The sequence below is a fragment of the Rhinatrema bivittatum genome, chromosome 2 (genome assembly GCF_901001135.1).
Source record: "Rhinatrema bivittatum chromosome 2, aRhiBiv1.1, whole genome shotgun sequence".
In the NCBI taxonomy this organism is placed as follows: Eukaryota; Metazoa; Chordata; class Amphibia; order Gymnophiona; family Rhinatrematidae; genus Rhinatrema; species Rhinatrema bivittatum.
The window spans coordinates 440,126,918-440,140,208 of record NC_042616.1 but is presented as its reverse complement, the minus strand read 5'-3'; the positions used below and the strand labels follow the sequence as shown (position 1 = coordinate 440,140,208).

Sequence of the window (13,291 nt, the reverse complement as noted above, 5' to 3'; positions counted from 1 at the left end):
GGCGCGAACTTGCCGGGAATCACGTGACGTCGCGTCTGAGTGACGCGGCGTCACTCGACGTGCCGCCGACGTCACATGCTTCTCGCCAAGGATTGCAGAAATGGCGTCCTCACTCCTCGCTCCATCACCAGGGAGTTGTGGTAAGTCGGGGGGGGGGGGGATTAAGGAGGGTGAGGGGGTTTATATTTTTATTTTGGCTCAACAATCGCGATTTCCCACATATCGAACATATCTATGTTCGATATGTGGGAAATCCGATCGTTTATGTCGAATCAATTTTTTAAGTAAAAAAAAAAATATGAGTTGCGTTTTACTAATGCGGTCAATCCGAATGCACACCCCTATTACCCAGACCGTCAAGGTCAGAGCCCCTGCCGGTTACCGTCTGAATCCAATTTCCCCTCCCCCTTGTCATTGAAGTGGAGAGCAATGCTGGAGCTGCATCAGAAGTGAAGTATCAGGCTTTTTGGTTAAGGATAGTAATTTCCGCATCAAGCAAGTTACCGCCATGCTTATTTGTTTTCTCAGACTGCGCAGTTCAATGTCCTCATTGATTGCTGTCTGAATCCAATCCCCCCCATCCCCCAGCTGTTATAGTAGTGAGCAACGATGGAGCTGCATCAACAGTATGAAGGCTTATTTGTCAAGAGTAGTATCTGCCACACCAGCACATTACCCCCATGCCTCCTACCTCACTCTTCTCCCCCTTGCCTTTAGGGACCCACAGTGTTAATCTCATGCCCTTTTGAAATCTTGCACCATTTTTTCTTCACCACCTCCTCTGGCAGGGCATCCCAGGTGTCCACCACCCTCTCCATGAAGAAATATTTCCTGACATTAGTTCTGAGTCATCCTCCCTGGAGTTTCATTTCGTGACCCTGGTTCCACTGGATTCTTTCCAGCGGAAAAGGTTTGTTGCTGATCGTGTATCATTAAAACCTTTCAAGTACCTGAAGATTTGTATCATATCTCCTCTGCTCCTCCTCTCCTCTCCTCCAGGGGATACATATTTAGGTCCTTCATCCTCTCCTCATAAGTCATTTGATGGAGACCTCCCATCATTTTGGTTACCCTTCTCTGGACCACCTCCAACCTGTCTCTGTCCCTTTTGAGATACGGTCTCCAGAAATGAACACAGTACTCCAGGTGAGGCCTTACCAAGGACCTACACAAGGGGATTATCACCTCCTTTTTCTTACTAGATATTCTTCTTTCCATACAGGCCTCTACCATCACCTGCACCATGGTTTAAAATTGCTACCTAGAAAGAGGCTCTTCTCCAGCAGCATGTATTTCTGTTTAAGAGCCTCTTTCTAGCTACTGGGGTGCAGATGATGGCAGAGGCAACACATGGGGATTCAGTCCTCCCTCAGCCAGCAAAGGCTGGCCAGTCTGCATTGCTGCATCCCTGGGCCAAATGGGGAGGGGCACTACAGAGAGGGGTCTGGGGGTCGTTCAGGCCTGGGGTGCATCTGCTGGAGGCAAAGGCGCTGGACCACCACCTCTGGTTTCCTTCATGGTGGATGAGGTGGGGGAGGAGTATCCTGCTCCTCCTCAATGGTGGATGCTGCTGCTTTGGCAGGGTGTGGGGCTGGGGCCTCGCCATCATTGCCTGATCCATCTTCATCTGAGGTGGACAATGATGATGAGAAGGTTGTATTGTGAGGACAAAAGCAAGTCTGTGTCATGTTGTATGCTCACATGCTGCAGAGCATGTTGCGCAGGAGGACTGAGGAACATAGAGGACTTTCCTTTGGAGGGAAAGATGTAGACAAAGAGAAGCGCTGTTATCCAGGAACTGCCTTCCATTTTGATAGGTTATTGGACATCCTTTTTATTGATGGGAATATTATATATATATATATATATATTGCTGGATGATACTATGTACTAGGGGGTGAGGGAAATATATGTGCAACAGGGGTTCAAATCACCAGTAGAGGTGTATGTAGCTAGACGCTGTGATACTGAACATTGTTGTATTGGAACTGAGCCATGTTGGTTACAGGGAAATCCATGTTGGAGTGGAAATAAAGTACCTGAAAGCATGCCAGCTAGGCTACAGGGTGTCTTTACTAAACAATTGAATGGAGCCTGTGACACAGGGACATGTGAAGGTAGATTAGTGTACGGTGAAAGGTGAGACCAAATTTGGCAGAGAAGGAGGTGAACAATGAGGCTTGACACAGAGAGGGCATAGATGGAGCTCGTTAATCAATCTAAGATGGCAAGAGGAACATCTGACCACCAGCCCCATCCTGCCGACTTTGCAGCTGGTCCAGCCAGCGTTTCCACTTCAGATGCAGCTCCCAGGCCTTCTTTAAGCCCTCAATCTAAAGGATAACAAAATATGAGGCACATTATTACTGCATGGTTGCTGTCAATGTGAGTGCCATACTGGTATGTTAGTACTGATTGTTATTTGTTCAGATGTGAGTACCTGTACCACACTCAATACTACCCCTAGTATCCCCTCCCCCCCCCCCATGCATGGCTTGACTTTTGCCACCCTTGCTCCCACACCCTTTAGACCCTTCTAGTAGCCACCAATACATGGCCTGACCCCCTGTTTCCCCCCCCCACACACACATACATCATTACCCCACTCAACTTACCCCACTTGGGTAGGAGGCACCATGATTGAAAGCAGTATGGGGCTCCATCAAGGCTAGATAGTTTCTCCTGAGGTCCTGGCACACCTAGGAACAAAAAATGAGCTTGCCTCATTTATCACAACCAGGGACGCCAGCCGTTGGATGTCCCTAGTGTTAAAACTGGGCTGGCGGGCAGGGCGAAGCATTTTACAATGTACGCCCCTGTGGATCCAAAAGTGATGTGGCAGACAAGCAAGCGCACCACCTGCACATATGTTGTGCGTGCATCTATGCGCACAGAATAAGCGCATATAAATGTGTGCGGCACTGCGCAAATTTTGTAAAGTGTGGCGTACTTTGGCACGCAACTACAAATTTCAGTTCCTCCACCACGTGTGCTCACTTAAGCAGAATATGCACGCACCTGCGCTTGTTTTAAAATTGACCTGTTAGTGTGTACTTTTAAAAGGTGTTTTTTTTTCCTGCTGTTTAATCCTTTTGCCCTGCATCTGAGTTTATTAAATTAGGCTACCCCATCTGTATATTTTTACAGTAAACTTGCTTGTAGACCAAAACTCTCCAGCTGATAATTATTAATAGCTCTGTTCTCCAATGTTTGGAATAAGCTATTGCCTTTGTTGGGTTTTTTTTAGTTATTTTAATATTTCTTTTTAAATGCTGTTGCTTATAGCCTGATTGTTAAATCTGTCTCTATTGTTGATTACTTGACCTGTTAGGATTAGTTTACCTTTTCCTTTGCTTGAATGTAGAATCCTATTTACTATAAGAAATATAAAAGGGCTGCTCTTTATTCTAAGAGGAACTTAGCTTGGTGAATCTGCTGTGGGGTTCGAAGATTAGATTTACTTGTCCTATCTAGACCATTGTACAAACCTGTCTCTATAGGGGAGGAGCCAGTGAACTGAACGTATTAGAAGAGAAAAAAAAGTTAAAAAGGGTCCTAAGCAGATCGAGGCATACTTTCAGTGTGCAGCCTGATTCAAAAATATACAGCACAGCAATCTGCTAAGTGATTTGTTTCAATATATTTATATATCTTCCTCTCTATGTTAGGGGACACGTTAGAAAGATTTTGTGTTCTGCTGTTAAATCCTTTTCTCCTGCATTGTTTTTAATATTTTTCCCTATCTTAGGGGGTCATTCTTCAATTTGCGATAGGCTGTTATCTTGCACGTTACGCCATAATGCTCGCGATAATCAGTGCATTGCTAATTGCATATGCAAATTTAAAATTGTGTGAAGTGGGAGAAGTTAGGGTGGGTTTAAGGCAAATTAAGGGCTGGTAGCACTGTGAGCGATAAAGGATCACATGTTAGCGGGGGAATTTCGCTGGAAATAGCTACAGCATTTTCCAGGGTGCCTCAGAGGAAAAGGTTAGTAGCGAGGCTGATATCATGGCAGTCGATGCCGCACCACCACGTTCCATATTTTGCCAATGCGATGTGGAGGGCTGCAAATTTGCCTACCGAAATCCCTTTTTCCAACTCGGATGATATCTTTGCTATAAATATGACATTTTGAAGAATCTAGGACTTAGTGTGTACTTTTTAAGTATTTATTTTCTGCTCTTTAATCCTTATTAACCTGGGCTATTCCATCTGTATATTTTCACACTGAACTTGCTTGTAGACCGAAACTCTCCAGCTATTATTCATTAATAGCTTTCTGTTGCGATCCCGGTCGTGGCTCCCGCGACCGGGTCCTTACCTGCTCCATCAGCCCCGATGGTTGGCCAATCCCCCTGACGTGATTCTAGGCCGGTATGGGCCTCTCACCGCTGTGGCATCTCCACGAGGGAGACGCCGTCGAGTTCCCGGACATGGCCCCACCCACCGCATACGTGTGCGCGCGAAGAGGCAGCTTTTAAAGCTGCAGGAGTGGGAAATCTCGGCCGGCCCCCAGAGTGACGTCAGACGCCAGCAGGGTATATATACCCAGGCCCTGCACCAGGAAACTGCCTTGCAACGAGGTTCACTCCTGTGTGAGTATCTAGTTGCCGTCTCCGGCAAACTCCCGTGTGGATCCTCAGGGGGAGGAACCGATACAGTTGGGCTGTAGCTCTCTGACACCAGAGGAGAGGAAGCGACGGAGAACAATGGGCCTCTGCTTGTATTGGGGCGGGAAAGGGCTTTTCATGGCCCAGTGTAAAGAGCATTTGGAAAACTCCAAAGCCTACGCACCACAGGGGAGCTGTCCCTAGGCTGTGTTAATCCTTCTCCTCAATGTACGGTCCTGGTAACTCTGGAATACCCCAGAGGGACCTTTGCCACGACTGCCTTTGTTAATTCCGGGGCAGGAGGGAACTTTATCTGGTTTGATCTGGTACAACTTCAGCTTCCAATACTTCCTTGAAATCCACCACTCCAGATCACGTCCATTCGAGGGACTCTACTTCCCGGATGCATCGCATCCACCATTAAGCCACTGACTCTCCGGACCGGTATTCTTCACACAGAACAAATAACCTTCCTGTTACTGGAGAGAGAGGTTCACCCCATTGTACTGGGGCTACCTTGGCTCCAGAAACACTCTCCTATCATGCATTGGGACTCTCTCCAAGTGGCAGTATGGAGTCCAAATTGCTTTAGTACCTGCCTGCCTGATCGGCCTTGTCCCAGCATTTCACTAATGGCCACATCTCTAGCCATACCTTAAGAACATAAGAAAATGCCATACTGGGTCAGACCAAGGGTCCATCAAGCCCAGCATCCTGTTTCCAACAGTGGCCAATCCAGGCCACAAGAACCTGGCAAGCACCCAAAAACCAAGTCCATTCCATGTAACCATTGTTAATGGCAGTGGCTATTCTCTAAGTGAACTTAATAGCAGGTAATGGACTTCTCCTCCAAGAACCTATCCAATCCTTTTTTAAACACAGCTACACTAACTGCACGAACCACATTCTCTGGCAACAAATTCCAGAGTTTAATTGTGCGTTGAGTAAAAAAGAACTTTCTCCGATTAGTTTTAAATGTTCCCCATGCTAACTTCATGGAGTGCCCCCTAGTCTTTCTACTATCCGAAAGAGTAAATAACCGATTCACATCTACCCGTTCTAGACCTCTCATGATTTTAAACACCTCTATCATATCCCCCCTCAGTCGTCTCTTCTCCAAGCTGAAAAGTCCTAACCTCTTTAGTCTTTCCTCATAGGGGAGTTGTCCCATTCCCCTTATCATTTTGGTAGCCCTTCTCTGTACCTTCTCCATCGCAATTATATCTTTTTTGAGATGCGGCGACCAGAATTGTAACAGTATTCAAGGTGCGGTCTCACCATGGAGCGATACAGAGGCATTATGACATTTTCCATTTTATTCATCATTCCTTTTCTAATAATTCCCAACATTCTGTTTGCTTTTTTGACTGCCGCAGCACACTGCACCGACGATTTCAATGTGTTATCCACTATGACACCTAGATCTCTTTCTTGGGTTGTAGCACCTAATATGGAACCCAAGATTGTGTAATTATAGCATGGGTTATTTTTCCCTATATGCATCACCTTGCACTTATCCACATTAAATTTCATCTGCCATTTGGATGCCCAATTTTCCAGTCTCACAAGGTCTTCCTGCAATTTATCACAATCTGTTTGTGATTTAACTACTCTGAACAATTTTGTGTCATCTGTAAATTTGATTATCTCACTCGTCGTATTTCTTTCCAGATCATTTATAAATATATTGAACAGTAAGGGTCCCAATACAGATCCCTGAGGCACTCCACTGACCACTCCCTTCCACTGAGAAAATTGCCCATTTAATCCTACTCTCTGTTTCCTGTCTTTTAGCCAGTTTTCAATCCCTTCCCAGTACGAAGACTTTGCGGATGTGTTTTCTAAAGAACAGGCAGAATTGCTACCCAGCATCGTCCATTTGACTACGCTATTGATTTACTGCCTGATACCACGCCATCTAGAGGGCGGGTCTGTCCTCTCTCCCTTCCTGAGACACAAGCCATGTTGAAATACATCACTGAGAACCTCGCTCGAGGATTCATTCAATCTTCCAAGACACCAGCTGGGACTGGGTTCTTTGTAGGGAAGAAGGACAGATCTCTGAGTCCCTGCATCGATTATAGAGGACTAAACGGCATTACCAGGCATGATCGGTACCTGCTACCCCTGATTCCAGAACTTCTTGACCGAATACAATGAGCAAAGGTATTCACCAAACTTGACCTTCGTGGAGCATACAATCTGGTGCACATCCGTTCTGGAGATGAATGGAAGACTGCTTTCAATACCCGGGACGGACATTGCGAATACTTGGTGATGCTTTTCGGACTATGCAATGCCCCTACAGTCTTCCAACACCTTATGAATGAGGTACTGCGAGAGATGCTCCACTTGTCAGTCATTGTCTACCTAGATGATGTGTTGTTCTACTCCAAGGATCTGGAGACTCATCGTCAACACGTAAGACAAGTATTACAGATTCTGAGGGAGAATCAGTTATTCGCAAAGATTGAGAAATGTCTCTTCGAACAAGAATCACTCCCTTTTTTGGGGTACATTGTTTCAGCCACAGGGTTCAGGATGGACCCAGAAAAGGTATCCGCCATCTGAAACTGGCCTCAGCCTATAGGAGTGAAAGCTCTCCAATGATTCTTAGGATTTTCTAACTTCTATAGGCAATTCATTCCCCACTACTTCCACAAGATGACCCCACTAACAGTGCTTACAAGGAAAGGGGCAGACGCAAAGAATTGGTCTTCAGAGGTGTGCCAGGCATTCGTTGCTCTGAAAGAGGCTTTCTTGGAGGACACCTGCCTACATCACCCAGATTCTCTGACCATTCATCGTGGAGGTAGATGACTCTGATCTCGCTTTAGGCGCAGTTCTCAGCCAGACCTCTAAGAGCGGGAGGTTAATTCCATGCTGAGGACAATACCTGGGAACCTGCCCGCAACATCCTGGACAAGTCACTTCTTCTTCAATTCCATCAGGAGCACCCTGGTAAGCCTGGTCCTCCAAGGAGGGGGTGTAGGAGGGGGGTACTGTTGCAATCCCGGTTGCGGCTCCCACGACCGGGTCCTTACCTGCTCCATCAGCACCGATGGTCGGCCGGTCCCCCCAACATGATTCTAGGCCGGCACGGGCCTCTCACCACTGTGGTGTCTCCACGAGGGAGACGCTGTCGAGTTCCCGGACATGGTCCTGCCCACTGCATGCGCATGCAAAGAGGCAGCTTTTAAAGCTGCAGGCGTGGGAAAACTCGGCCGGCCCCCAGAGTGACGTCAGACGCCAGCAGGGTATATATACCCAGGCCCTGCACCAGGAAACTGCCTTGCAACGAGATTCACTCCTGTGTGAATATCTAGTTGCTGTTCTGTTCCTGCTCCAGCCTTGATCCTGCTTCAGTTCCTGCTCCAGCCTTGATCCAGCTTCCGTTCCTGATCCAGCTTCCGTTCCTGATCCAGCTTCCGCTCCTGATCCAGCCTTGATCCAGCCTCTGCTCCTGATCCAGCTTCCGCTGCTGATCCAGCCTCCGCCCCTGACCAGCCTCCATTTCAGTTTCAGCCTTGCCTTGCCCTCGGACTGTCATCCTGGTTCCTGACTCTGGTTCGTCTATTGGTTTCCCTTGTCTTCCGCCAGCCCTGAACTTGGACCATTCCTCATGCTGCTGACCCTTTGCTCTGGGAGACCTCTCCTAAGTCCCAGCAGTCTGGGTCCTCATGGGCTCCTCCCGGGGGGACCTAGGGCTTCCAGGGCAAAGCTCCTGTTTGATCTCCTGGCTCCGTGCCACCTCCCGGCCATTCCATCTCTGCGGAGTCTCCTTCACGTTCCACCACCACTCCGCACGGCCGGCCCAAGGGTCCACTATTTATTTATTTATTTATAGATTCTTTTATACCGAGGTACGTATAGTTATACATCACTTCGGTTTACAGGGAAACAATAAATTAGCAACAGGCTTTACATATAACAGTTTAAACAGTATAACATTTATAAGAAACAGGCTTTACATTTAACAGCTACAGGCTTTACCATAAATTAAATTAACGGAATTCAATGGAAATATGCTAACTTCATTAACTATAATAACCATGATATCACTCTCTGCTACATTGTTTGGAATAGGCTTTGCTAACTGAACATTTTCTTTTACATAGCTGTAAAGAGAGTGTTTTTTGGCTAGTCTTTATATCACATTTCTTTTTTCAAAAGGGAGATAGTAAGAGCTTCTATCTATAAGGAGTAAATGGATTACAGTGGGCTCTGACAGAACAAGACATGAGACACAGAGACACACAGTCTCCTTAACTGAGAAACATTCAGGATATGTGCCCCCACTTCCAAAGAGGACTCAAATATCCAGGAATACAGTGAGCTTTGGTAGATTAAGGGCTGGGGTGAAGAGATATCCTCTTTCTACACTGATACCCCTACTTAATAGGGATGTGAATCGTTTTTTGATGATTTAAAATATCATCCGATATTTTTTAAATCGTCATTAATCATTAAAGAGTGCAATACAATAGAAATTCCACCGATTTATCGTGAAAAAAAATCATTAATCGGGTTAGTGCACACTAACGGGAGTTAGGACACAACCTAAAAACCCACCCTGACCCTTTAAAACAGCTTCCTTAGCCTCCACCACCCTCCCGACCCCCCCAAAAACATTTTAAAATTACCTGGTGGTCCAGCGGGGGTCCCTGGAGCATTCTCTCACACTCGGGCTGTCGGCCGATAAACAAAAGATGGCCCACGCCATTTTTAAAGATGGCGCCGGCCGTCCAGTGCTCCTACCATGTGACAGGGGCCAGCCAATGGCACGGTTACCCTGTCACATAGTAAGGGCAAAGGGCCATCGGCGCCATTTTTTTAGTGGCAGCCAACGGCCCGAGAGCGGGAGATCGCTCCCAGGGTCCACTGGACCACCAGGTAATTTTAAAACATTTTTTGGGGGGTCGGGAGGGTGATGGAGGGTGGTGGAGGCTAAGGGAGCGGTTTTAAAGGGTCGGGGTGGGTTTTTTGTTTATCGGCAGACAGCCCGAGCGCGAGAGAACGCTCCCGGGTCCCCCGCTGGACCATCAGGTAATTTTAAAACATTTTTTGGGGGGTCGGGATGGTGGTGGAGGCTAAGGGAGTGGTTTTAAAGGGTTGGGGTGGGTTTTTTGTTTATCGGATCGGGCGCAGCCGATATAAAAAAACGATCGGGCTGGACGAAAAAAAAAAATGCACGATTTGAATTGGAACTGGAAACGAACCGATTCCGGATCCGATTCACATCTCTACTACTTAATGCCTTTTCTGCTTTGGAAACTGAAGCTGCTCCTCCAACAGACAATACGTGGACATCTGTAAAGGAAGAAGCCACCCAATGTAACCAAAAACCCTTTAACATTATCAAACCTCATAAAAGAAAGCTTCTTCTGATAAGAGACTCAATCATTAGAGGAACTAATTATGGACCTCTTTTCAAAGGCAACACAAAAATTTAACACCTTCCAGAATCTAAAGCTGGTAGAAATGGCAAACCTGGTAATCCATGCAATTAAAGAAGAAAGTAAAGACTGTAATATGAATGTTATCATCCATCTGGGGACCAATGACCTTGCTAGAAACAGTATCCAAGTGGTGCAGAAAGATTTCTAGTGTCTGGGAAGGAGATTAAACCCATGGTAAAGAATATCACCTTTTCTGAAATATTATTTGTTCATTGAAAGGGAAAGGAAAGGATAAGCCAGATTGAAAATTTCAATGCATTGCTCAAAACATTATATAAAGAAAGAGGATTTGGATACATTTGAGACTGGGGTTGTGTATGGAGCAGTAAAATCTGTGTAATAAGGACGGCCTACATTTGACAGTGGCAGGAAAGAAGATCCTAAGTGGAAAATTCCAATCATACATCATCTGGCATTTAAACTACAGGATAGGGGTGGCAGAACCTGGCCAATGAAATTGGAAATCCATCCCCAAGCAATACAGGAAGCAAGAGTAGATAATAACAAAATTAATCAGCTCTACATTCAAGGGTAGATTTTCAGACCGCGCGAATAGGCGTACTTTTGCTGGCGCATCAGGCGCAAGCAAAAGTACGCGGGATTTTAGTAGATACGCGCGTAGCCGCGCGTATCCACTAAAATCCTAGATCGGCGCGCACAAGGCTATCAATTCCGTATAGCCAGCGCGCGCCGAGCCGCGCAGCCTACTCCCGTTCCCTCCGAGGCCGCTCCGAAATCGGAGCGGCCTCGGAGGGAACTTTCTTTTGCCCTCCCCTCACCTTCCCCTCCCTAACCCACCCGCCCGGCCCTGTCTAAACCCCCCCCCCTTATCTTTGTCGGGGGATTTACGCCTCCCGGAGGGAGACGTAAATCCCCGTGCGCCAGCAGGCCGCTAGCGCGCCGGGACGCGACCTGGGGGTGGGTCTGGAGGGCGCGGCCACGCCCCCGGGCCCGCCCCCAGAACGCTCCCGACACGCCCTGAAAATGCCGCGCGGTTCGGGCCCGCCCCCCGACACACTCCCCTCAGAAAACCCCAGGACTTACGCGAGTCCCGGGGCTCTGCGCGCGCCGGTAGGCCTATGTAAAATAGGCTCACTGGCGCGCAGGGCCCTGCATGCCTAAATCCGCCCGGATTTGGGTGGATTTAGGTGAGCAGGGCTCTTAAAATCCGCCCCATGGTGTATAATTAAAATAGTGATGGGCCTGCAGTTCGCCAGAAAATGTAATAAGAATATATTTCTACTAGATGTGATCGCTCTGAATGCTTGCTCTCCCTGCATTTCTTCTATTTGATTAGATTACAGAGGTATATGTTTTTTTCAATATATTTAAATTTCTTTTGTAATTAATGTCTCTCTGTATCTGAGAGTTCATTAACAAGTGGATGCTTGTATTTGTTTAAAAATGCATAAATAAAAAAAAAAAGGGAGGACAGAAAAGGGTGAGGAGTAGCATTTTATGTCAAAACACAATATTAATTCAAATGAAATGCAAGGGAGGAAGCATTATGGGCTATCCTAAAACTAGATGATGGTTCTTCCATTTATACTGGTGTGGTGTGCAAGCTCCAACCCAAACTGAAGACCTGGATCAAGAACTGGTGAAAGACAATCAAAAGGTGGGAAAGAAGGAAAAAGTGTTGATCGCTGGAGATTTTAATCTGCTGGATGTAGACTGGAGAATCCCCTCTGCCAAATTTACCAGAAGTAGAGAGATAGTGGATGCCCTGCAAGGGGCTCTGTTCAAATAAATGCTAATGGAACCCAAGAGGGAGGGTGTGATAATGGACTTAGTGCTCCAGGCAGGAGTCCACCTAAGCAGCAGTAATCATCAGAGAGTATGGTTAGATATCGCAAATAAGATACAGAGAAGTCACACGAAGACCTGAGTTATGAATTTCAAAAATATGGACTTGACAAAATGGGGATGTACCTGGAGGAAGAACTAGAAGACTGGAAGAAAATAGGTGAAGTGGAAAAACAGAAGGCCAAATTAAAAGGAACTATTAAAAAGGCAACAAATCTATATGTTAGAAAAGTAAAGAAAAGTACAAAGAAAAATAAATTGTTTTGGTTCTCAAAGGATATGGCTAAAAAAATAAAGGCAAAAAAGAACAACATTTAGAAAGTATAAAGCATCCCAAAAAGAGGAATAGAGGGGAGAATACCAGGTGAAACTAAGGGAGATGAGGAAAGAAATCAGGAAAGCAAAAGGTCACGTGGAAGAAAGGATTGTCATAGAGGTAACGAAGGCAGCATGGATTCAGCAGGGGAAAGTCCTATCAGAAAATCTGATTGATTTTTTAAATTAGGTGACGAGACAATTAGATCAAGGAAGAGCAATTGATATGATTTATATGGATTTTAGCAAAGATTTTGATATGGTTCCCATAGGAGGCTTGTGAATAAAATGATAAACTTGGGAGTGAGCACCAAGATGGTGTCATGGATCACAAACTGGTTGTCAGTGGGTTTGGTAAATGGAGACTACTGTAAAGAGAAAACAGTGTTAAATGGAATGCCACCAGGATCAGTATTGGGACCGGCATTGTTCAATATCTTTGTGAGCAACATTGAAGAAGGGATAGAAGGTAATGTTTGTCTGTTTGCAGATGATAATAAGATCTGCAACAGAGACAAAATGCCTGAAGGAATAGAGAGAATGAAAAGTAATTTAAAAAAGCTTGAAGAGTGGTCAAAAATTTGGAAGCTGGGATTCAGTGGCAAGAAGTGCAGAGTAATGCATTTGGGATATGGTAATCCAAAAGAGCTGTATGTGATGGGGGCTGAAAGACTGATGTGCATGGACCAAGAGAGGGATCTTGAGATGATAGTGTATAGTGATCAGAAGGCAGCAAAGCAATGTGACAATGTGATAGCTAAAGCTAGAAGAATGCTGGGCTACATAGAGAGAGGAATAACCACTAAGAAAAAAGGAGGTGATATTGCCCTTATACAGCTCTTTGGTGAGGCCCCATCTGGAGTACTGTGTTCAGTTATGGAGCCTGTATCTCAATAAGGATAGCAATAGGATGGAAGTAGTCCAGAGAAGGGTGACCAAAATGGTGTGGGGTCAGTATCAGAAGACTTATGAAGAGAGACTGAAGGATCTTAATATGTATACCTTGGAGGAGAAAAGGTATAGGGGATATACGATACAGGCCTTCAGATACCTGAAAGGTTTTAATGATGCATGAACTTCAAATTTTTCCATTGGAAATA

General features: G+C 45.9%; 1 protein-coding gene across 3 annotated transcripts in view; it reads right to left on the bottom strand.

Moving 5' to 3' along the window:
• Positions 1–13,291, bottom strand: part of CDH18 (cadherin 18) — a 1,107,921-nt gene that overhangs the window by 118,585 nt on the left and 976,045 nt on the right. For 2 of the 3 annotated variants that reach the window (XM_029590319.1, XM_029590321.1), the window contains one exon: positions 2,616–2,699. The exons of the other annotated variant lie outside the window; for it this stretch is intronic. In XM_029590319.1, the coding sequence (XP_029446179.1) occupies positions 2,616–2,699 (84 nt within the window). The remainder of the gene's footprint in view (positions 1–2,615; positions 2,700–13,291) is intronic. 3 annotated transcript variants of the gene reach the window in all.